Source organism: Nothobranchius furzeri, chromosome 17 (assembly GCF_043380555.1).
Source record: "Nothobranchius furzeri strain GRZ-AD chromosome 17, NfurGRZ-RIMD1, whole genome shotgun sequence".
Taxonomy (NCBI): Eukaryota; Metazoa; Chordata; class Actinopteri; order Cyprinodontiformes; family Nothobranchiidae; genus Nothobranchius; species Nothobranchius furzeri.
In genome coordinates, this window is record NC_091757.1 from 55478031 (window position 1) to 55503740 (window position 25710).

General features: G+C 41.0%; 1 protein-coding gene across 1 annotated transcript in view; it reads left to right on the top strand.

Moving 5' to 3' along the window:
* Nucleotides 1–25710, top strand: part of zgc:63587 (septin-2A) — a 41196-nt gene that overhangs the window by 7334 nt on the left and 8152 nt on the right. The window contains exons 2-7 of the mRNA XM_015973110.3: nucleotides 3822–3877; nucleotides 4311–4410; nucleotides 4481–4567; nucleotides 7847–7970; nucleotides 8205–8339; nucleotides 8590–8707. Coding sequence (XP_015828596.1) covers nucleotides 3851–3877; nucleotides 4311–4410; nucleotides 4481–4567; nucleotides 7847–7970; nucleotides 8205–8339; nucleotides 8590–8707 — 591 coding nt within the window. The 5' untranslated portion in view covers nucleotides 3822–3850. The remainder of the gene's footprint in view (nucleotides 1–3821; nucleotides 3878–4310; nucleotides 4411–4480; nucleotides 4568–7846; nucleotides 7971–8204; nucleotides 8340–8589; nucleotides 8708–25710) is intronic.

A 25710-nucleotide genomic window follows, 5' to 3' on the forward strand; every position in this document is an offset into this window, starting at 1 on the left:
GGCACAAGAGGGTGGTAAATTTTAAATCTGTTGCTACACAAAAAATTAAAAAGCATAAAATATGATATTTTGCCAGACTCTTGACATATCCAAGGCTGATTTAAAAAAATGATTTCAGTCACTCAAAATATGTTTTCTGTAAAATATCTCCTCTTTTGTCTGCTTTTTTCATGAAAAAATGAGCATCATATAATCAAACTGGCATATAAAGGGTTAAAATTTAGATAAATATTCAATATTTGATTTTTTTGATCAGAACTGAAGTTGATCACAAGATTTAGACCCAAAAGGCAGAAAAAAATATTAATCTGGACCGTTTTTAAAGCAGTTTTAAAAGTGGACGTTTTTGTCCTCTAATGGCTCGAGTGTATAGTAAATTTTAAATCTGTTGCTATGTGAAAACTATAAATGCAAAAAATTCTAAAATATATTTCATAACATAATCAAGACTGATTTGTACTAAACACCCCAGTCAAAAAAAATTTCTTTTTTAGAAAATAACTCAGTTTTTGTGTTTTTTTTTTTTTCATAAATTATAGCAATGACTTTGAGTATTCAAACTGGTATTTCAAGGGTTAAAAGCCTCAAAATGAAATAATTTTTTTGAATTTTTTTTATGTTTGGTCAGGGCTGAAGTTGTTCAACAGATCTATGAAAAAAAAGCAAAAAAAATAATGTATACATTTTTATGGCCACTTTTACAAGCGGACGTTTTTGTCCTCTAATGACTCTTTATGATGAAATTTAAAGTGAAGCCCGAGGCTTAAACCAGTATCATGTCTTCATTACAGAACGGCTGCCCACAGCTATTGCGTTTAGTCCCCAGGGGCTACCTACATGAGTCAAACAAGGCTTCATTATGTCCAGTAGCTTTAAGGTCTCTTGCTGCGATCTGTTGCCTGCTTTGTTGTCATACCACAGAGTTCACCGAGGCCTCATGTTGGGAAACCACTGTTTCTGTGTTTCTAATAAATGGACAAAGTACCTAATTTGAGAGGAGCAGGTGCACAAATCCATGACACTGCCTTGAGTCGCTGAACCATTCTAATACCGTAGACTCATGGCTCCACTCCAGATAATAAACCAACTGTAAACATGTAAAACATGCCAAGAATTTTGGCCTTTCTAAGGTGGCATTTTCCTCTTTCAGTCCAAACTACTTAATCGCACACAAGCATGGTCCAATTGTGTGTGTGCGTGCTGTTAAAAGCTCAGCAGTCTGGCCGATTAAATGACCATTATTAAGAAAGCTTTATTGAAATGTGCCTCCCGCCTGTCTGTCCTGTAGTGTTGTCTTTATGAGATTACAACTGTGATATTGGAACAGTTTAATTAATCTGCTGTCGGGCTAATGCTGGTTCCCACAGAGTCAGCTGAGGAATAACACTTAGATTACGTGAATGTGTTTGATGCACACGAATACTCTTGTTTGGGCTGCTGTATAAACTTAGAAGTCTATTAAGAAAGAAAACACATTAATTATTATATCTGATGTCTTTTTATGCCTGAAACCAATGATTTTGTTGTGCTAAGTCAGGATAAAACGTCAGTCGATTGCTTTCTCTACCTTTTTTTCTCACACTTTTGAGGGAGTTGGAATGACTTGTGCCTCTTGGCCAGATTGTCGTTGTAAATGAATGAGTTCTCAGTCGACTCGTCTGGATAAATAAAGGTTAAATGAAACTTGTAAAATTTGATGCAGGTGTGCATGGATATCCCTGGTGCCCATTTAATTCGTTATGACCTAAAATGCTTGTTCTGAGAAATAAGAAACAAACAATTTAATTTGGAAGCAACTCCAGACTGGAAACAAAAGCAAATCTTATTTTAATTGGGTAAGATTTGGACTTTTCTATCATGAATTAGTCATACCATTTGAATGTTGGGTGAAAAAGTACATTTTAGTAAGTAAATTTTATTCATATAACCAGGGGCGGATTTAGGACTGAAGAAGATCCGGGGCTTAACACTCGCGCGCGCGCACGCACACACACACACACACACACACACACACACTAGGGCTGGGGGTAAACGATTATTTTTATAACGATTATTCTGATGATTATTTGACTATTTAGAAAATTAATCTAATGATTATTTTTCTATTGCACAATTAACAAAAACCAGAAAATCTCTTAATAAATTCCTCAAAAAAATTGATAAATTCTTACTGTAAGAGAATAAACACTACAGGCCTTCCATTTTGTATAACACTGCTTTTATTGTGTTGGTTGGTTATGTTCTGGTGACGTGTAGAACGTGGGAGTGCAGGCTGCTGCCTGAGAGGTGGTTGGAGACGGAGTGTCACCATGCTGCTTTGTTTTGGTCACTTATGTGCGTGAGGCGAGTGGTGTTACGACTCTTCCTGGGGAGTTTGGCTCGTGTGCAAAAAGGAAGGAGTGTTCTCCGATGTGCGATGTGTTCTCCAATCTGTCCGGAGCCTGTCACAAAATATTTGTTTACTTTTTAACGGAGCTACAGCGGTGCTGGTGACAATTATACAGAAAGCTGCGTCCTGACCAATTACAAGCTTGCGGTCTCCATCACTTTCAACGGATGTTTAAATTTTTGGGCATGTCTCCGTCATCCCCTCTGGGAGTCTGTCGGAGAGCTCTTGCGCCGATGCATAATAGCGTTGCGTGTCTTCGCACCGACGCAGACGGACAAGTATAAATCAGGCTTTACAAGGCATTCATCCCTTCCAAGTACCACTACAAATGTATTAAAAGATATGAGTAAAGTTCACCTTTAACAAACAGCCAATACGCTACAAAATACACTGTAACAAGGCATGGTTTTCTGGAGGTCCTGTTCCAATCTGGCTTTAATTGTAGTATTAAGATGCGTCCATTCAGACCCGGTATCTAAAGGTGCCTTGCTCTATTGATTCTGGAGACCCTGGGCAGATTAAGGTTGGTTTATGCTTGACGCATCCGCAAGGCGAAATTGCGTCATTTTAACAACCACGCCCCTCCACCGCACCTCCGCATGGCCAAAATTTCCGCACCGCGCACCTAGGAAATTTTCTAACCACGCGGCCAGTCGGACGCAGAAAAACATGGCGGACTGGCAAGAACTAGTATGGCAGAGGTTGGTAAATACAGACATTTGTATGATTCAGCTCTCAAAGTTCACCGTGATCAACATGTTGTTAATAATTCTTGGAGAGAAATAGCTCGCACTGTCGGAAAAGATGAGGACGCTGTTAAAAAATGCTGGAATGCCATGTTGTAAACAGTAATTTTTACTTCTACTATGGTGTAGTGTTGGATGCATGCCGTAGAGCTCCATGCTGCCCCCTACAGTTTGGGAGAATATTGGCTCACCGCAGAGACAAGCCGCATGAACCATAAACGCTGCGAGTTGTGAAGCGCGTTCCATCCGCGAGCCGCATCACCAAGCGGAAAGTGAATGCGTCAAGCATGAACCAAGCCTTAGACTCCCCAGACAGCACATAGACTAAAAGCTGATTGGACAAACATTGATAACCCACAGACATGTACTTTTAGTGGTGCACCCAAAAAGAAACTTTACGAAAAACAAGAAACAAACACATTTTCACTGAACAAACGTAAATAAGGTTGTAGATAAAGGTTAGTGATGATTCTGATGGTTTTATTTTAGCAGAGAAAGCCTTGCTGGCTCTGATGGCCTACCATACATTTGATTTAAACAAGTGCATTTTTTTAGCTACATAAATGTCTGGCTTTTGAATTGTTATCAGTAGGAAATGGGTGTTACTTTCCCAAAAATTTGTACCATATTTTTTACATGTCATCCATTTTTCCATAATAATTTCCCTTTTATTATTTCACCTCCAGGCTTATCGGACGTCCTAATAAAAGTTGTGATGTCGCAGTCTGGAGAAAAAGGGAAGGTGAGTAATTGACTCAACTACAACACATTTATCATGCTAAAGTCTAACAGCTAGACAAAATCCATATAAGCAGCAGCACTTCCTAATGAGGCACAGGTGAAAAAACATTGAACTGGTAATGTCTTGCACAAATGCTTGTACAAGCATCCAGGGAGGATATCCTGTATAAATGGAAGTGTTTCTTGTCTTTCACATTATTGCCTGTTGGAGTTTCGCTGCTATGCTTCACCAGCAGCCTCAAATTCTTTTAAACACCTCCCTGGAGTTAAGCTTCATAAAACGAGAAATGACAGATTTACGAAGTGAAGGGATTAGTAAAACAAGAAATTCTACACATACCACAGTCCTGCTGTTTACATATGTGCTGTATCACACCCAGCATATGAAATTTATGTCATAAAAGTGAAATTTTTTTATGTTTTATGTGCTTCAGTTCCCGGATGCAGGAGGTTATGTAGGGTTTGCAAACCTCCCAAACCAAGTGCACCGAAAGTCTGTGAAAAAGGGTTTTGAATTCACCCTCATGGTTGTAGGTGAGTGATCACTCTTGATTTTTAATGTAGACTGAAAGGATTTCTCTTTCATTTTATATTTATTTTTCAGGAGAGTCTGGTTTGGGTAAATCAACACTTATAAACAGCCTGTTTCTCACTGATCTCTACCCTGAACGCTACATCCCTGGAGCTGCAGGTACAATCTCTAACACAGACACACTGTAATAATGAAAAAATGTCCGTTGCAATGTCTCCAGCAGAGCATTATTTAAAGAGGAATGCTAGGAATGCCACAGTCTCAAAACAGTACCATGCCTTCCGTATGACTTGACTTAGATTAGGATTTATTCTTTAAAAATCTTCTCTGGCCAGTTAGTGTAAATTCTTGCCCACAATTTAGATTTGAAGGCAAGTCCACCTTTTTTGAAAACTGTTAACATGAACCACTGAAATCTAAAATTAAGGTTGGTTACCTGGATGAATTACTCACCCATCAGTGATTGGCCAATTCCTAAACTAACCATTTTTTAAAAGGAATATATTTTTGTGTCAAGGATTGGACATTACTGGTCAAATCAGTGTCTTTGCAACACTCTTTTTAAAATATAGTATACATCATTAAAATACTGAGATTCACGTGATTACAATAATAAATGCCAATTAACTGTAAACAGTAAACACCTTTGCCAAACAATATGTTAATTCAAATTATGTCTAATGGGCTCGACACACGGGAGGCGACACCGCCTCTCCTCCATTCATTTTCAATGAGACATGCGCGACAAAGCGATAATCGCGGGTCTCCCTCCTACCAAGCGAAACGCGAAAAACGTGCGTGTGAAATTTTGCGCTCGTGCACGTGTCGTGCACGTACGACCCAGCGACGCGATCCCAGAAAGTTGAAACATTTTCAACTTTTCATCGCTGTCGCTCGGACGAGGACCAATCAACGGAGGTTTCATTCACTGACCAATGAGCGGACAGGATGCTCCGTATGTCTCCGAGCAAACATGGAGGAGAAGTTGATTATTATTATGTTTTATAGTAAAATCAGAAGTAAGATTTCACATAACTCTAGCAGCACCTTGTGAAACATCATATCTACCGCTTTATTCACTCTGAACCACTTAAATAACCTTAATTCCCTCCAACCTGACACAGCCAATCAAAACAACGGAAGTTTTGATTTCGCCATGGAACAGAACGCGTAGACGGCTTTGCCGCTGGCCGCTGCCGCGGATCGCCTCCCGTGTGACAGGTAATAAAAGCGACAGCGACAAATTTCGCTGATCGCGGTCGTTTGTCGCCTCCCGTGTGTCGAGCCCATTACTCACTGTTCAAAGCCTCATATTTTTAGAACCTAGCCATCCTGAACAGAAATGGTGTTTTTATGTCCATAAGGGTCCACTGAAAGTGCTTCAATCAAGTTAGTCCACTCCAAGTCCTACGTCAATAATCCAACATAATACACCACTGAAAACGTCACGATTTCCTTCTGATGCGTCACTTTCTCGCCATAACTTCTGCTGGCATCCTTTTAATAACCTTTGATTGGCATCTTACTAGAGCTGAGTAAAATAATCTAATAATCGATGCAGCAAGATGCGGACATAAAAGATTCTGCATCGTAGAAGAACGCTATAATCGATTATAGTGGAATGAAGTTCACCAGCGTCTAATTCAAATTTGTCAGAGAGGGCTGTGTCCTCCACCTTTACCGAGTAGGAAATATTGGTCCGCCTTTATGTGGTGTTGCAAGGCTGCGCGCTAGAGTTCTAATTTGAGACCAAACCCGAACTCAGCCGATGGATTTAGTCGGATTTGGGCCGGTCGCTCCTGTGAGTTATATTAATTAAGCGGGTGAGAGAGAGAAAGATGCACGAGTTATTATTTCTCCTTGAGTCTGAGTTAAAAAAAAACTCTGGTTCAGTCGGACTGAGTTGTGGTGTCAGGGTCGCCGTCATTGGGGAGGGGGTGAGTGACGGCAACTGCAGGATCTAATCTAGGGCTGAAACGATTCCTCGAGTACCTCGAATAATTCGAGTACAACAAAGCCTCGAGCCAAATTCTCTGCTTCGAGGATTCGTTTAATTCATGTTTAATTAGTTTGTGGCTTTGCAATCGCCCGGGGTCATGTTTCACCCGGACCGAAATAAGTGACGCACATACACACTGCACTGAATGCACACGCGAGTAGTGAATGTAACTGAACTTTCTCTTAAGTCATGGTGGACAATGTGGACCCCGGTGGAGTGCGAAAAAGACAGAAAATGTCAAAGGTGTGGGACCATTTTTCACGTCGTAAGGCGGGAAACGCAGTCCAGTGTAAATTCTGTAAAATGGATTTAGCCTACCACAACACCACATCCTCGATGCTGCAGCACCTGACCAGGAAACATCCACATGTAAATGTCACTTCTGCAAGCGGACTCGGAGGTCCGCTATATATTCTGCGGACACTGCGCGACTTTTTCGTTTGTAGCACTCAGTTTCAGCTCACACTGTGCGTCTGGTAGCAACACGTCGGACCTAAAAATGTGCTAAAAATAGCAGTTTTTACACAACACGTCGGACTTTTTACTGTGTTGTTATTGACGTCTGTTGTCCCTCGGGATTGCTGCAGGAGGACACGGGTATTTATGAGAGCGGCGGAGGAAAACGAAAGAAAGTAAATAAATGTTTTGTGATCAGTATATTTTGACATAACCACGGCAAACATGCTTTCTCGACAATCCTTGTTATTGTGTGAGAAAGTGTAGAAATTAAAACGGACGTGTGTTAATAGGGAAACAGCTGGCGAGCCATGTTTGCGCATGCGCCGTGAGCTGTTCTGGTGCTGTGTGGGTCACAGCTGCTCGCAGCGCTACTTCAACAGTTCCTTTACAATGTTCATTATGTCCTCTTTTTTAATATTAAACAAGGTTCTTTTCGTTTCGGACATGAAGGTGTTTTCGAGTTACCTTGACACGACTTCCCACTGAGGTGCCTTGATACAGCACTCTGAGAACAGCCTATTCGTTCAGAAATGTCTTTCTGTGTCTTACCCTCTTGCTTGAGGGTGTCAATGATGGCCTTCTGGACAGCAGTCAGGCCGGCAGTTTTACCCATGATTGTGGTTTTGAGTAATGAACCAGGCTGGGAGTTTTTAAAAGCCTCAGGAAGCTTTTGCAGGTGTTTAGAGTTAATTAGTTGATTCAGATGATTAGGTTAATAGCTCGTTTAGAGAACCTTTTCATGATATGCTAATTTTTTGAGATAGGAGTTTTGGGTTTTCATGAGCTGTATACCAAAATCATCAATATTAGAAACAATAAAAGGTGTGAACTACTTCAGTTGTGTGTAATGAATCTAATGCATATGAAAGTCTAATGTTTATCAGTACATTACAGAAAATAATGAATTTTATCACAATATGCTAATTTTTTGAGAAGGACCTGTATGTGCTGATGATATTTCTCTTGCTTTGATTCAACAGAGAAAATAGAGCGGACAGTGCAAATTGAGGCGTCCACTGTTGAAATCGAGGAGCGAGGGGTGAAACTTCGGCTCACTGTGGTCGACACTCCAGGATACGGTGACGCCATCAACAGCCAGGACTGGTGCGTTCATGATTTGTTAGGAGGGATAACGATGTTTGACATGTTTATTCTCTAGTATTTCCCTTTTGTCTTGTTATCATTAACTCTTTACTCCCTGTTTAAATTATATCTATTTACTTTTTATTATATTAGCGTAGCATTTCAGTGTTTGAGTTTGTGGGATTTGTTACTATTCAGTTGATATTAAAGTCCAAATTGAAAATTATTTTTGACAGTTTTTTTTTTCTTTAACAGTTTTAAGACCATCATCCAGTACATTGACAATCAGTTTGAGCGGTACCTGCATGATGAGAGCGGGCTGAACAGAAGGCACATTGTGGACAACCGGGTGCACTGCTGCTTTTATTTCATTTCTCCGTTTGGACATGGGTAAGAAAACACACAATGACTAGACTGCAAGTTGCTTCTACACAAGCCAGCCACGTTTGGTGCTATTAACACACAACTTCCACAGTTTGAAGGAAGCTTGCTTAACACCAGAGCGCCATGTTTTTTCTTTATGAAGGAAAGTTCTGCTTTCTCTCCTTGTTCTGTGTTAGTGATTTTAAGTTGCCTCGGTTTATTTCTATATCGTTTTTTTTTTATAACATCACCCTCCCTTTTCCTCTGCTTCTTCCAGTCTGAAGCCCCTGGATGTGGCGTTCATGAAGGCCATCCACAGCAAAGTCAACATCGTTCCCGTCATCGCAAAGGCCGATACGCTGACCCTGAAGGAGAGGGATCGTCTGAAGAGAAGGGTGCGTCTCATGAATAAGAACACGTGCACAGTTTTAGTCCTTCTGGCAAACTGGCTGGTTCTTTCCGTGTGGAGCATTATTTAAACAAATAGAACGCAGTAGTGGAAGCTTGGCATGTCCGTGGTTCTGGTTGTTTGAAAAGCACATGTGCACTTCCTCCTTTAATTGTTGTGATGGATGACTTTTTGTGTTTTTGATGACACCACCAGATTGTTCAGTAAGGGCAGGGAGGGGCAGCACAAGAGAGGAAACGGTAGGAGGAACAGACAGAGCAAAAGTTGTTGGAAATGAAATTGATGAAGAATATCTTGTCTAGTGTTAAGCTGTCCCAGATACTTCCTGTGGGATCTGACCCAAGTGTCTTCCTGCCTGGCTGCACGCGCCTCAGCTTCCTGCTGGCCAGAAGAGAAAGGACATAGTAGCACCTTACAGTAATACACAGATTTCACAGGTGTTCAGCTGATTAGTTTTTAGTATTTCTTGCTTTTGGGATGCACCTTTTCTGTATTGTTGTTTTCCCTGTTTGATTTCCCTTAGAAAAGAGCAGAGAAATTCAAATGTCCCTTTTATTACTGAAATACTCTCTCCCTATATTTACATATATGGTCAATATGTCAGACTTTATGAAGAAGAAGATATCATTTCTAAAGCGCCTCTCAAGATAAAAATCACGAGGCGCTTCACAAAAACAAAAAATGGTAAAATATAAAAAAGCATTTAGAAAATGTTTAAAAATATATTTAAAATTAGCAAAAATAGACAACTGTGATTAAAGAGCAAGTCATCCCCTACCAGATTCTTACTCAACTCCCACTTCCTGTTTGAAAAATGCAACAAATGCTGTTGCCTAGCAGACCAAGAGGGCGGAGCCGCTAACACATACACACACTCACGACATTGTGACATCATAATCTACCATCTAACATCATAGTGTACCTCTTAGCCAATAGCGATGGCAGATTTAAATTCAAACGCAGTACTGAGTTTTTACCTGACGATGGTGCATCACTGACAGTTTTAGGCCGAATATTTAAATTTTAACTAAGATGCATTAAAGTGCCAAATTATTATCTACATTTGTCTACAGGACGATCAGACACTCGTTTATATAGTTTATCAGCAAAGAAATGTTTATTTGGAGTGACTTGCTCTTTAAAAAAATGTTAAGAAAGAGAGAGAGTGAACAGGAAAGAGGGAAATCAGTGGATCCTGAGGAAGGTGGAATAGGTGGGGAGAGCAGAATAAAGAGAGAGAGGTGAAGAAGGTCATACAAAAGCCAGCTTGAACAGGTGAGTCTTCAGCTGCTTTTTAAAGGAGATCACCGAGTCCACTGATCTCAGGCTCAGGGGGAGAGAGGTCCAGAGTCTGGGGGCCACAGCAGCAGATGACCTTTGACCTTTAGCCTGGTGCTGCACAACCAGTAGGCTTTGGTCACTGGACCTCAGGGACCTGCTGGGGGTGTAGGGTCTAAGAAGATCACCAATGTAAGATGGTGCTTGTCCATGTAAGGCCCTGTAGACCAGAACCAGGATCTTGAAATGAAGCCTGAAGTTGACTGGCAGCCAGTGAAGCTGGAGGAGAAGCGGGGTGATGTGGTTATGTCCTTTGAAGGGATATTATTACATTCTCCTATACAGGAAGGTAGATTAACCAAGAGAGTAATGAAATAAATAAAGACAATGAAATAAGCTAATGTTCTCAAAGGGCCTAAAAACAATAAGTTTAGGGTCTTGAGATGATCTTCAGGAATCAAATAAAACAGAAAATTCACTTCTTTTAAAATTATTTCTCTGTAATTGATGTAAAACCCAAGGTCAGCTAGCGATATTTGGGGTCACATGATTTTTCTGTAAAAATGTTGTGTGTCAGAAGCTGAAAGGTTTGGGAAGTCTATGCATTTAGTCAGATTTTAGCCAAAAATCTCTCTTGATGATTTTGTATGCCACAGTTTACTTCATGCCTTCTGAATGAGAATTTGTTCTGTCTCTCCACCTTCCCTGCATGTCCTGTCCTCCCTCCTGCCTCTCATTCAGGTCAGAGCTAGTGGTCTGAGTGGCGTCGAGCTGCTCGGCTGACTCTAAAGTGGCCTCTTAGTTTCCTTCTAAGCTTCTGTGTTCATGTTTTAAATTGCTTTAATTCAGTTTTCTAGCACAACAAAGGTGGGCATGATGGACAAACTCTACACTTGTAGGAAAACGGTATTTAATGTTGTCATTTTTCTGCAGTTTTTGCAAGTTGTTCCAAAATCAAGGCAGAAATTTCTATTCTGTGTTGTCCTAAAGGGACCTGTATGTACGCTTTTATGTTTGTGTTGTGGCCTTCCTCAAACCTTTAATGCTCCTTTGGCACTTAACATGAACAAAACCGTGTTTCCTGTCACAGAGTCCCATCCCAATCTACAGAAAACCCCCTTAACTTAAAGTGACAGTGTGTAGTTTCCCTGGCGATAGGTGGCAGTAGACACCTAAATCACTGCAAGCAAGCATTATTTTTGTGTTCAAATAAGACCTTACCAACGGATGGCCATTAGGGTCAAAAATCCCTGGGAGTGCATCCTCTAGCAAAATAACTAGATCATCAGATTCCCTTTCATCACTGGCAACGAGTGAAGAGGTAAATGTGTAAAGCAACAATGTTTATTAACTCATTCACTGCCATTGACGACTAAAGTCGTCATTTTAAGTCCAACCGTTCACTGCCAATGATGACTTAAGTCGTCATTTGCATGTTTTTACTGTAAGGGCATCGAAACGAGCCCCCGCACCATGAGAACAAACATCTCAGCTCTAAAGCCAATCTTCATCCGCATACGTCACACGTCACGTGATCAGGAAGCAGAAAATCCATGTGTTAGGAGATCGTTTTGGGCCGCTGCTGTAAAAGAAAAAAGCGAGGCGCGAACCGGAAAAGCTTCTGCCGATCACGATTCAACAACGGATTATGAAAGAACGGATAACGCTCGAAACGCGCGGATTCTTCCTGATGTAAGAGTCTCTGCTTTGTTTTGGTTTTGGCGTCGACATAATCCTAGCGTGCAACGTTCTGTGATGCTTAAAAAAACAGTAAAAACTGTGAGAAACACTGGCAGCGAATGAGTTAATAGTGAAAGTTTTGTAACCGTTTGTTACAAATCAGTAAATGCATTTTGTCCTCACAGACTTCCTTAGACGGAAACATGGCATCCAATGTGGCGTCGCCCAGAGACTTAGACCTGATCCATGTATTTTTGAACAGATTTTTATGGCTATATGTTATGAAGCTGCCAATATTTTTCTACAACTGGGCATCTTTTAAGTCATTTACTACAACATTTTGATGGCTATATCCAGAGATTAATGGTAAAAACTACACATTGTCACTTTAAATACTTTTGGCCCAATATTTATTCCAAATTTTAATGTTTGTTTATTTTAATGTAAAATGTTAGCATGTAGTTGAGCAGTAAGGAAATGACCGATTATAAAGTATCATTGTGACTTGAAAGTTTTTTTATTTTTATTTAACGGTCACAACACTCTGCCCATCAGTTTGGTTTATACGTACGCACCACTAAGTGTTCTTTTAACAGATACTTCCTGTTGTACACTTGGCAGCAATTAGATAAGGAGTGCAACAAAACTGTCCAAGCAATGCAAACACACACGTAAGCAAATCAAAGAAAATCAGTTTTGTACACATACAGATACATCTTTTGTTGTGTCTTTCCCACTGGATGTTTACTTTTATCTAAACCTCTTCTAGTAATGGGTTTCTCGGAAGCTGGTCATTCTCAGGAAATTATATGGGGGGGGGGGGGGGGGGGGGTTAATTGGCCTATCTTCTCCACATTTGGAAATGGCATGTTGCAACTCTAATTAGATCACATTACTCCTATCATCTGCGGTTTGACTGTATTTTGGGCATATGTGACTTTTATCTTTACAAAGTTGTATAAAAACAGTGCCGCAGCAACACTCCTGTGCAGATGTGTTCGTAAGCATGTTCTAAAATATTACAATTTGAAAAACCAATGTCCATCGAAAGGTTGGGTAGATTCCATCTTTTAGTTCTTTTTAAAACACAGAAAGGTTTTATTTACCTGCAACGTTTCGTTTGCGGCTTCAAACTTCGTCAGGCTGACGCTGATGGTGGCGTCACTTCCTTCTCCGTTTATCCGCAGGCAGCAGAGGACGTTGTCGCCCTCTGCTGCCCGCTCTCCCCTCTCCGACGATGCGGTCCCATGCGCGATCCAACGAGTAAACTCCATCATCCATGTTCATGGTCCCACATCCACGTCTCCTGATCTCGATAGCTTCTTTTATCCATCTTTTGTATTTCTGTTGGGGCAGTTATTCCTAACTTAACATGTCTACAGAGCCTCCAGGCTTCTGATAGACTCCTCATTGTCCCGTGTAGGTCAGATGTTCTCAGGACTCTGTCCCCACTGAAAATTTGAGAGAAGCCCATGGGACCTAAATCGGAGAACCATTAGGAGGACTGGGCTTATTACACTGGATATTCCCTCTGCTACCACTCATGCTACGCCACTGTATAGCAATTTGGTATGCTAGCTAATATTACTAGCCTGGCTCTGGCCTTGCTTCCGGTTCAGCTTCTCGGGATTTGTGCACCAGGAGTGGTATTTTGGGGGGGGGGGATTGATCAGGATCCAATCATTAAAGTGGTACTTCACTGAAAAAAGCATTTTTAATTTATAATTTCGGATTATAATCGGTTACTGAGTTTACCATGCAGGCTTAACAAGAACATTTTTTCTGACCCCTATCTCCTGCATTAGCTTGAATTCCTGGTGAAATATTTGACTTGGTTCTTTTTCATACAAAAGATTGTCTTCTAGACCAAATGCTGAGACAACAAAACAATTCTGGGTGTATTTTTATATAATAGAAAAGATATTGAAATGGTAGACTTCTACAGATTTTTTTCAGCCGCAGCTATGTTATTATTGGATGTAACCAGGAAGAACATTTTGAGAGACCCAAGATCTCGTTACAAGAACACGTTCACCAAGACAGCCAGACATCTATTAATTTTTGTCACAGATTCATCAGAATTGTCTGAAAATGTTGTGCTTTGATCAGATCAGTAGAAGGTGCCTTGATTCTTGCTGCACAGAGGAGCCGGGCACCGGGGCTCCTTTGGGATTAGAGCTCTAGGAGCCAGGAACCTGCCAGAAAGCCGAGTGCTGAAGGATGATTGAGTGTTTTACCTCACAATTTATTAGTTTGTGTTTTCCAGGCTCTTTCTCACAGTTCAGTGGCATTCGTCTAGTTAAAACCCACTTCCTCCTGTCTTTTCCTCAGGGCTTATCCACGTCTCATTTTACGGTGGAGGGAAAGCGCATGAATAGAACAATATAAGCTTCCTGTAATATTTCTAGACTGTTCTGTTGACAAGACAACCTGCTGCCCTGCACAGCTCAGACTCAAAGAACCCATGAACAAACCTTTCATCTCTTCAGGTCTGCTGCTTACCTCTCACTCAGCCCTTCCTCTCCTGGCGTTGTTTTGCACCACAGCCTCTTACTTTGTCCTTCTACCGCTTGTGTCCTTAAAAAAAACACGCTCTAATGCTAATTTCCTTCACTGATTTTCTGTGGTCTTGGCCTCATAACTTGCCCTGAGGAGGGTGTATTGAGAGGCTGATCCTCTCAGTCTGGGACCCTAAAGTCATATCCTGTACAGGGCTTTAGTCTCGAACAGTACTTCTTGTTTTTTTTTTTTTTTTTTTGTGATTGTTCATAGAGGACAGTTCATAGCTGGTTTAAACTTACTGGACTGATCTAAAAGTAAAGTTCCTTATTTTTCCCCTCATTTGTAAGAATTGGTTTTCACTCAGAATAATCATACTCTACCCTTAGGATATACTTGAATTTGTTTAGAAAATGTAGAAGTAGAAATGTAGAAGAAGAAAATATCATTTCTATAACACCTCTCAAGATAAAAACCATGAGGCGCTTCACAAAAAATGTAAAAATATGAAAAAAATTTGGAAATGTTTAAAAATATATTTAAAATGAGCAAAAATAGACAATTGTGATTAAAAAAATGTTAAGAAAGAGAGAGAGTGAACAGGAAAGAGGGAAATCAGTGGATCCTGAGGAAGGTGGAATAGGTGGGGAGAGCAGAATAAAGAGAGAGAGGTGAAGAAGGTCATACAAAAGCCAGCTTGAACAAGTGAGTCTTCAGCTGCTTTTTAAAGGAGACCACTGAGTCCACTGATCTCAGGCTCAGGGGGAGAGAGGTCCAGAGTCTGGGGGCCACAGCAGCAACTGATCTGTCACCTTTGACCTTTAGCCTGGTGCTGCACAACCAGTAGGCTTTGATCACTGGACCTCAGGGACCTGCTGGGGGTGTAGGGACTAAGAAGATCACCAATGTAAGATGGTGCTTGTCCATGTAAGGCCCTATAGACCAGAACCAGGATCTTGAAATGAACCCTGAAGTTGACTGGCAGCCAGTGAAGCTGGAGGAGAAGCGGGGTGATGTGGGTGTGTTTGTATTGTACCAGCTCAGTGGGCTAGTGGTAGAGTGTCTGCCTTGAGGCTGGAAGATCAGGGTTCAGTTCCTGGTCGGGTCATACCAAAGACTTTAAAAGTGGGACCCAATGCCTCCCTACCTGACACTCAGCTTTAAGGGGTTGGATTGGGCGGTTAAACCACCAAGTAGTTCCCGAGCGCAGCTTCACCAGTGTGTGATGATGACTGTGGGACTTTTGACTTTAACTTTATTTGCCTTGTTTGCTTATCTGCTACTTATGATAGGGAGGCTTTAAAAAATAAACACTAATAATGATTATTACTATTGTTGACGATTTTGGTAGTCGATGTAATCGTGAATAATTCTTGGCAACATTATTCTCCACCCACCGCTTCTTCCTGTTTGCAGGGTATCTGCTGGTCCTTAAAAAGTCTTAAAAAGTCTTAAATTTGCTTTTCCAAATTTAAGGCTTTAAAATTCCTTAAATATGACAAATAATCCTTAAATAGAGTTTCCAAAGGTCTTAAATTACCAAAGGCCCAATAAACAACATTCTTTTGTTTCTATAAAATTTTCATGAATTTCTAGTTAGTGTTCAGCATTTTTTGTGTACGATATTGGCGTAAGCGGAACCGTACACATTCAGTTGGTTGTGAAAGGGGGCTATTTTTAGATGAGCACGCTAGTGGGAGTTTGCGCCATGGGGAAGTGCAACATTAATGGTAACTGGATGGCTAATCCCACATTCGCGACGTGGTTAGCACCGGTTCCAGGCAATAGCTGGAAATTATAGCTTAATTTTAATTTTAAAAAATTGCTTAAATTTGGTCAAAGTGGCCTTAAAAAAGGTCTTAAAAAGTCTTAAATTTGGCTCCCTTAAACCTGCAGATTCCCTGTGTTTGTAGTCGTTTGTATTGATTTTCAGTTTGAAGCGTTTTCTCGTACGCAGCGGATTGGTGCCTTGCACGGTGGTAATTTCACTCTTTGTTGCTCCTCTGTGAGTCCTTGGTCTTGTGCTTGGCCCTTTTCCTGTCAGTGTTTCAAACACGCGGTTATATTTATTTTTTCTGCCCTCCTGCGGTCTTTGTGCCAGGCCATGCTTCACAACTCCGCTGATTTTAAAACAATAAATAACTTGCTGTCTCGCATGGGGCGAACAACTGTTACTACACACAGCCCTCTGTTCTGAGGAGGAAGTACAACCTGACTGCTGCTAATGACTCATTTATTGGAGTGTGTATGTTTGATGTTGAGGCACTTGGACCAAGTCACAAAGCTTGATGTGTGTTTGAAATCCTAAACTCACACGGTTTCCCTCTAAATCTCACCTAAATACAAGATTACATGAATAGTTTGATTGTATCTCCCCATGCTCTTTGATCAGAGGGGTTGTGGGTGGTCTTAACTGTACTAATGCTTAACTCAGACAATAGTAGTGTGGGGGGGTTGTGTGCGGATCATTGTTACCCATGTGATGCCTCCCAGTAACCATGGCTGTAAGACTTCCTGTGTTCTTTCTATTGCTTACAACTGCAGCTGTTTTTCTTCTGACCGCTGTAGTTTTCACTAAAATAATATAAAAGTGATTCTGTGTGTTAATTTATTGACATTTTATGTCAGAATGTAGGGAGAGTTGCTCAACTATGTAGATGAAGTTGTCAGGCAATTCTTGACTCTTATTTTCTGACTGTTCCTCATCTGTGGTGATTCACCGACCTCCTGGAGCTCCACGTACGAAACACGCAAACCCTTTTATTCCTCCTGACGCCAGATTAGGCCGGTTCACGGAGTAAGGCAGCAGTTGGGTTTCAGTATGTGTAACTTTGTGGGTTTGTTCAAGAGGCTGACATGAGGTCTAAATCCCTCTGACCTCGTTAGATCAGGTATTGTTGGGACTCCGTCATCCACGTCTGCCTCCCCGCATGCCGGAGCTAGCTGGTTGGTTGAAAGGAGTTTCCTGGCAGAACAAACATCAGCTTTTGTCTTTCTTGAAGTTATTAAGTTGGTAAACTAAAGATAAAGTATTTTTAATATAGTTTATTTCTGTTCATCGTTTTATAAAGTGGTTGAGTTGTTTCCATGAAATTGTATTTCCAGAGTTCTGTTCATCAAGTTTTGATTGTATTTGGTTACATGTACTTGAACAGGGTATCCGCGGGTCCTTAAAGTCTTAAATTAGCTTTTCCAAATTTAAGGTCTTAAAAATCCTTAAAAATGACAAATAATCCTTAAATACAGCTTTCAAATGTCTTAAATTATCAAAGACCCAATAAACAAGATTCTTTTATTTCTATTAAATTTTCCTGAATTTTTAGTTAGTCTTCAGCTTTTTTTGTGTACGATGTTGCCGTAAGCGGAACCGTACACATTCAGCTGGTTGTGAAAGGGGGCTATTTTTAGATGAGCACATTAGCTGATTAAGCTAGTGGGAGCTTGCGCCATGGGGAAGTGCAAGTTTAATGGTAACTGGATGGCTAATCCTATGTTCGCGACATTGGTTAGCCTCGGTTCCAGGCAATAGCTGGAAATTATAGCTTAAATTTATTTTTAAAATAGCTTAAATTTGGTCAAAATGGCCTTAAAAAAGGTCTTAAAAAGTCTTAAATTTGGCTCCCTTAAACCTGCAGATACCCTGTTGAAAGAGTGACTAAAGTAAATGAATCAGTTATAATTTAGGGTTAATTGGTTAATATTTAGTCTGTACTGTCGGAGACTCGGTTTTTCCTATTGAAGTGATCATATTTTTATTTTTTGTCCTAAGATGAGCAGAAGGATTTTATCTGGAGAACCGAATGATCCAATATTTATAATGGTACCGATAGTGATTTAATGTTTACTAATTATCATGGATGTAAGGTTCCCTGGAAAAAGTCCAAACCATTTAGTCTGCAGATCTAGATCCAGGAGAACGGTGTACTTTCAGTTCTGTTTAAAAAAAGAGATTTGCACTGATGACCTGTCAGGGCAGAGGGCCGCAGCAGGTCATTCTTCTGAATTGGCAGCCTGGTTCTGTTGGGGAACATTTGAGCTCATTTGTAAACTTTAGTGATGGTAAATGGTAAAAAAAAGGTAAAATGGCCTGTATTTGATATAGCGCCTTCTAGAGTCCTGGAACCCCCCAAGGCGCTTTACAACACAATCAGTCATTCACCCATTCACACACACATTCATACACTGGTGGGGATGAGCTATGATGTAGCCACAGCTGCCCTGGGGCGTACTACCAGAGGCGAGGCTGCCGAGCACTGGCGCCACCGGTCCCTCCGACCACCACCAGCAGGCAGCGTGGGTTAAGTGTCTTACCCAAGGACACAACAACAGTGACAGACTGAGCGGGGCTCGAACCTGCAACCTTCCAATTACGGGGCGAGCGCTTAACTCCTGTGCCGCCGTCGCCCATGGTGGTAGAAAGTTACAGATAAAAGGTGAATAAGTGAAACACCTGTGCAGCACGGTGGCTCACCTGCATCAACTGTGCAGGAGAGTTGGGTTGGACAGAACAAGTTCTGCTGCCTGCAGCGTTAAAACAACTTTTCAGTGAAAAGTCAGAACAACAGCCAAGACTCATAGCTAAGGATCTGCAAACGTCTGATGGAGACACTTCAGCGCGAAAAGAGACAACAAATCTATCTCTGATGCTACAGTTCTGATTGACCTACTGATGGATGGACCTCCAGAACCACAGAAAGGCTTGTGTAACTGCATTGTTCATTACAGTGAGTGTTGAAAACGCATCCTTTAGCGGTTCAGCTGGATTTTGAGTCTCATCTTCATCAGAGACGGAGAGACTTCTAGTTAATGTTCTAGTTAATTTGAACTCACCTCAAAGCTGGTGACTTCCAGATCAGATCTCCTGCCCTGAAAAGGAAATGAAGCACTTCAACTTTCAGATTTTTGCTTTTGTTTCTTCCCACGGGCATGCAGGATGCTTCCACCAATCAGGGCTGATTAAACACCTTAGCACACTTATTGAAAACCTCCTGGCACCCAGCGTCCCCTAAAGAGAACTTTGGTGTCTTGTATTTTGTTTTCCAATGAGCGTAGACGTTTTTGGGGTGAAGTAAGTGTATGGATTTGCAGAGTACGAAGTAAGCAGCTGTGTTTGGGTCCTTCTGGAATCTCATTAAGATCACAGAACCACCGTGGCCGGGATTTTCTTTTAATAAATTCTTCAGCACTGGAAAAACAGGGCCCCAGGTCCCTTAGCCCTCATACCAAGCAGTGTCCCACCAGCTGGTCCATCACTAGAGTTGCTCTGGGCTTTAAAACATTCACTTTCTCTCAGTTTAATTATCACACAGATTTGACGAAAAGTCTAAACAGCCTGATACTTGGGATGTGTATTGGTGAAATCACGGCGATGCGATACGTATCACGATACAGGGAAGGCGATACAATATATCACGATATATTGCAATACATTCAATCAGATTATATTAGCTATTTTTTAGACTAAATTTATGATAGGAAAACTCAACAAACAGTCCAAACTGATACTTAACATGTTTAACATGAAGTATCTGAACCATAACTGATTACTATTTATCTAGTCTGTTTAACTGCATCACCTGTTATATTTGTTTATTTATATATATACCTATTTATCTCTTTTACTTAATTTCATTATTTTATTTACATCTTAGTGTTTTTACATGATTTTGTTTTCTTTTACTATCTTTATAATCACTTTTTATCCATATTAGCTTTTGTTATTTTACATGTTATATATTTTAATCCTCCAGTGCTTCCTCTGCGGAGCCCTCTGCCTTGGGGCCGATGGTCGGCGGCGGCGGCCGGGGGGGGCGCTCCTCGGGTAGTGCCCGGGCAGTGGTGGGGTCTCCGCCCTCCCTCCCTAGGCATCATGGGCCGGTGTCTTGGCTGCTGCCGTGGATCTGTTGCTGTCAGGGCAGATGGCTCCGCTGATGATGTGTCGTCCATTACCTTACCTTTCTGAACTCAGCCTATTGTTTACTCTGTTGCTCACGTATGAGTGTGTGTGTGAGTGTGTGGGTGATTGTATGTCCACCTTGGAAATTGGTTGCGGGAGGGGAACTGCAATTGTCAATTGTTTTATACTTAGAGGGGGGCTGGGATGTGAATATGGGATCTATGGGGCCATTTAAATCTGTGAAGCACTTTGAGTTGCATATTTTTTTGTATGAAAAGTGCTATATAAATAAAGTTGATTTTATTTGATTTGATAATAGAGGAATTCACATTTCAATGGTGGAAACAAAACCCATTGCACACTCTTTGCAGTCGGGTTTGAATTGCACCAAAACAAAAGAAAATACACAAATGTTTGCATGTAAATTCTTCCAAAAATTATATACACAGCTTTTGAATATCAATAAAATATTGTATCAAAAACATATCACAATATATTGCCATATAGATATTTTTGATAGACTGCTTTTGAATATCGATATTATATTGCTGGAAAAAATATCATGATATATTGCCATGCTGATATTTTCTTACATCCCTACCTGATTCTGTTACTCAAAAAGATGAAACGGCTACTTGACGGAAAGGCAGACAATGGCGTTAGAGCCCTGCACGGGCCTAAAATCTGAGTCCGTGTCCGGGCTGGCCCGAGGGGGTGGAGCCCCAGCCAGACCCGGTCCGAAAAGGTTTTCAGGATTCTCTGGACCGACCCGAGCCCGACTTTTTTTTTAACCTTTCATAATGTTTTAGCGTGATAGAATGCTCAGCATTCTAGGCTAATTATCTGTGAGAAGTGTTCTGCAGTAAAAAAGAAAAAGAAAAACAGCATTCAGTGCAGCTTTTTTTTCTAACAGCGTATTTTCCGAGCGGCAGATGAAATTTACGAACGCTATATTAATTGGATGCGTTTGTAAATTTTATCTGCTCTAAAAATGCGCTCTTCTGCAATTAAAGCAGCATTCTAATTTTCTAACTGCTGAGCGCATTTTCAGAGCGGCAGATTAAAGAGCAAGTCACCCCCTACAAGAAACTTATTTCACTCCCACTTCATGTTTGAAAAATGCAACAAATGCTGTTGCTTGGCAGACCGAGAGGGCGGAGCCACTAACAAATACACACACACAGGCTCACAATGGCATTATGACATCATAATGTACCAGATGACATCATAGCATACATCTTAGCCAATAGCGGTGGCAGATTTAAATTCAAATACAGTGCAGAATTTTTCCCTGATGACGGCGCAACACTGACAGTTTTAGGCAGAATATTTGAATTTTAACCAAGATACACTGAACTGCCAAGTTAGTGACTACACGTGTCTGTAGCATGATTAGACACTCCTTTATATAGTTTATCAGCAAAAAAAAAGTGATTTGGGGGTGACATGCTCTTTAAATAAACGCCCCCAATTAATTTAGCATTTGTAAATTTAATCTGCCGCTCTGAAAATGCGCTCTCCAGTTAGGAAAAAACAAAACGGCAATGAATTCTATATTTTTTTAACTGCAGAGCAGGGGTGTGTATTTTTGAAATTCTGGCGATACGATACATATCACGATACAGGGGATACGATACGATATATCACGATATATTGCGATACATTCAGTCAGACGTTACAAGCAATTTTTTTTACTGAATTTATTGTAAGAATGTTCAATAAACAGTCCAAACTGATACGTAACATGTTTAACATGAGGTATCTGAACCATGATGGAGGGATTTACATTTCAATGGTGGAAACAAAACCCGTTGCACACTGCTGCCGACTAGCGGGTGGCGATTGAATTGCACAAAACGAAAATACACAAATGTTTGCATGTAAATTCTTTCAAGAATTCGATACATGGCTTTTGAATATCGATGTAATAATCGCAGGAACAAATATCACGATATATTGCCATATCGATATTTCCGATACACGGCTTTTGAATATCGATATAATATTGCTGAAAAAAAATCACGATATATTGCCATATCGATATTTTCTTACATCCCTACTGCAGAGCGAATTTATTCACAGAAAAACAGAACGCTGCCGTTTTCATGAGAATAAACGAATGATTTCTGACATATCAAAGTGGACATAAAATGGCGTATTAGAATAGGGACACACGTTTCAATCAGCAGTTTGAGATTTCGTTTATATCGGCGCATTTATAAACCACACAGACCTCAACTGAGCTAACGGGTGCCGGTGCGTGAGAAGCAGGCAGGTGCTGCTACGTTCAAGTGGTTTTTTTTAACGAATTCGATAAAAAATTATGGCGCCCGGCCCGTGTCCGAGGTTATTACACAGTTGTCGGCCCGAAGCCCGGCCCTTGAGCCGTCGGGCTGGGCTCACCCCCGGGCCGAGGGCTCCAGTGCAGGGCTCTAAATGGCATTTTAAGAGGTTTAGCTGTTTTCTCCGAATGAATCCAGTTAAAACATCTGAAATCTGATCAGATACGCTTCTGAACACCTTATTTATGCCTGTTGTCAATCAGCTTAAGCTGTCAGCTTCCACAAACATCACCTCAACACTGGTCCCTCAGAGTTTCTTCGTTATCGGTGTGGGTTAGTGTCGAGATGCATTTTGTCTTTGTTTCATCCTGTTTTGTATTTTTCTCCCTCGTCGATACTGTTTTTCTAAGAATCCTTTAGTACACGGTTCTACTTCCAACTATTGTTGTAGTTTGACTTTATTGGACACAAACGCCATGCCAGCCCAGAGGAGACGCAGTTCTGTCCTCAGCAGCCGCATGAAACAAACGTCTAACTGAATGTTTTGTGTCTTTGGCAGCTATTTGCTTCCCTCCCTTAATGCTGGTCATCAAACAATGACAAACTGTTTAGCAGGTGTTCCAGTCATTCTTATTTTTGTGGCTTTGCTTGTGAAAATAATTCAATCATGAAAACATGGTTCCCACGGCGGGTTGATGTGGTAAAGATCCTGATCCCTGTGATGATGGGTTTGCTCCTCGTTTCATCACAATGGCGGTTTTCGGGTCGACCTTCTGTGCGGTGGCAGAAAACTGCTTAGCCACGTCTCCCACCTCATCCCTGTGTGTAAACACGCCAATGTTGAGACCTGCGCCTTTGCTAAATTTGGGCCGCACATCACCACCAGGTGTTTCAAACACGGCTATTCCTAGACCTGACTGACTTTGCCTCACATGGAGGATGTGATTCATCCATCATTTATCCAATTCCTGATTCATTTTTTAACTGGTAGGCATTAGCCCAGACCCGAGAACTTCAACACATCTGCTCGCCATGAAACAAAACAGCCAACAAAGCTTCCAAATCTGTGATGTGAGCCTGAAGCAACAAGTTTTTGGTTTCTACTAATTATCGTGTGTGGAAAATTTGATCAGATCTGCTCTGCCAACCATAACAGCACAGATAGGGGTGTGTGAGCGAAGTGTTGTGGTCATAAAATCACAATGGCTGCCACCGCCAGCGTACTTGTGCCAAATAAAATATACAGCTGGTTTGTGGAGAGTCTGGTGTAACATTAGGAATTAAGGTCTACGTTGTGTACAGTAAATCAGCAGGAGACAGCAGGGATTAGGAGCAGCCGGTGATTTGGGAATCTCATGATCCATCAGAGGACTTGATTGCAGGTGTCAGACGGCGCTAAGAACACGTTACGGAACAGAATCCAACAGGTAAACAGCCATTTTGGGTTAGAAGGGTCTGCAAACAGATGATGACAGACAACAGGCTTGTTTGTGTAATCACCCGATGAAGATTCAAGATGTTTAGGTTTAGTTTGTTTTTCATCAAATGTCACTTTTTAGGTTTCTTGATGGCTTCCAGTTAGTTTTCCCATCTTTATCTGAATTTGACGTGCTTCCTTCTCTGTGACTGGATTTGTTCTTTGCCTCGTTTGTTCCTGTCATTGTGCTACGTGTGTTTATTTTCCCTCCAAGTGTACAGTTTCCCAAACTTCATGCTCTGCCCCACCAGAGTTCTGTTTATCTCCGCCTCGTCGGAGGCTTCTGTACATCGTTTGTGTTTGAGTGCTTCGGGGGGGAAAGCGAGGCTCTGCTCCGGTGTCACGCTCTCCTCTGAGTTCTGTTTGTTTTTAGATCCGCCCCACAACAATACCCAACCCACCCCGTACACACACAGACACACACACACACACACACACACACACACACACACACTGGGAAAACGACTCACTCCTATAACAAACGGGAGCTGCTCCTTGCTGCTCACTTCCCAGACTCCTGGCTGACTCACTGCTGTCCTTTTCTTTAACAGAACATGAAAGATGCTTAGAACAACACTTGGCGTTTTTTGGCTCCGTTATAAAAAAAAATCATTGTGAATATAAAAATCTGCTCTTTGAAAAACAAAAGAAAAATGCAGCTTTGATGTTTAGAATAATAAATACTGACGTCTGTCGCTGAGCTCGTGGGGAAGAAAGCTCCTTTGTTTTAATTTGTTTCTTCACCGGTCGGAGAAAAAAAAAACAGAGGAAGAACTTTTGTTTCCGACTCTTTCAGGCCTTTAATGTTCATGGAGGCTTTATTTTTTCACCTGTCTACTCTTCTACTTTCCCCCCCTTTTCCTCTACTGGAGGACTTTAATTAAACGTGTTTGTGCAACAGCAGTACTTACTGAAACCTCGGTGTTACAACATTCCCGTGTTTTATGATTGTGGGTGGAAGGAGCGCCATTTTTAAATCCAAAATATATAAACACAGATTACAGTCAAAGTACTGCTTAGGAGGAAGATTTGTTCTGAATCACAAAAGAGCATAAATAAAAGTAAAAAGTGAAAACGCAGTTTGTTGTTTTTCCTTCTCGTATAATCGGTTTTTGATTGAATACGGAGGAGGAGCTGTTTTTCTTACTGTTGCAGCTGCTTTTTGAATATACTCGATTCAAAGGTCTAACCCCGTTTCTCCAGCGTTCCCTCCTAAGCCGATCCTCTAGAATACTAGAACATGCAATGTTTGTTCCTGAGGGTTCAGTTTTATGTACTCAACTTGTTGTTGGCACCTTTTCTGCCATAATTCTTAATGCAACATATCTAGATAACTGTATAAGTGGACTCAGTGGTCTCCTTTAAAAAGCAGCTGCAGACTCACCTGTTCATGCTTTTGTATGACCTTCTTCACCTCTCTCTCTTTATTCTGCTCTCCCCACCTATTCCTCCTTCCTCAGGATCCACTGATTTCCCTCTTTCCTGTTCACTCTCTCTCTTTCTTAACATTTTTTTTATCACAATTGTCTCTTTTTGCTCATTTTAAATATATTTTTAAACATTTTCTAAATGCTTTTTTATATTTTTACATTTTGTTTTTGTGAAGCGCCTCGTGATTTTTATCTTGAGAGGCGCTATAGAAATTATATTTTCTTCTTCTTCTTCTTTAAATTTTTAATGCTAGCTAAGATAATGTAGATTTTTTTATTGTAAAAAAATTTTGTCAGTTTTTAGCAGCTCAGTGCCGTCAGCCGTCTGGGAAAACCCAATTAACAAAAGGTCTAATTCCAGAATCCGCCCTGAACCTCCTCACTCGATGTATACTCGGACAGCTCCACCCACCCACACACACACACACACTCGTTGCCAAGGCAACA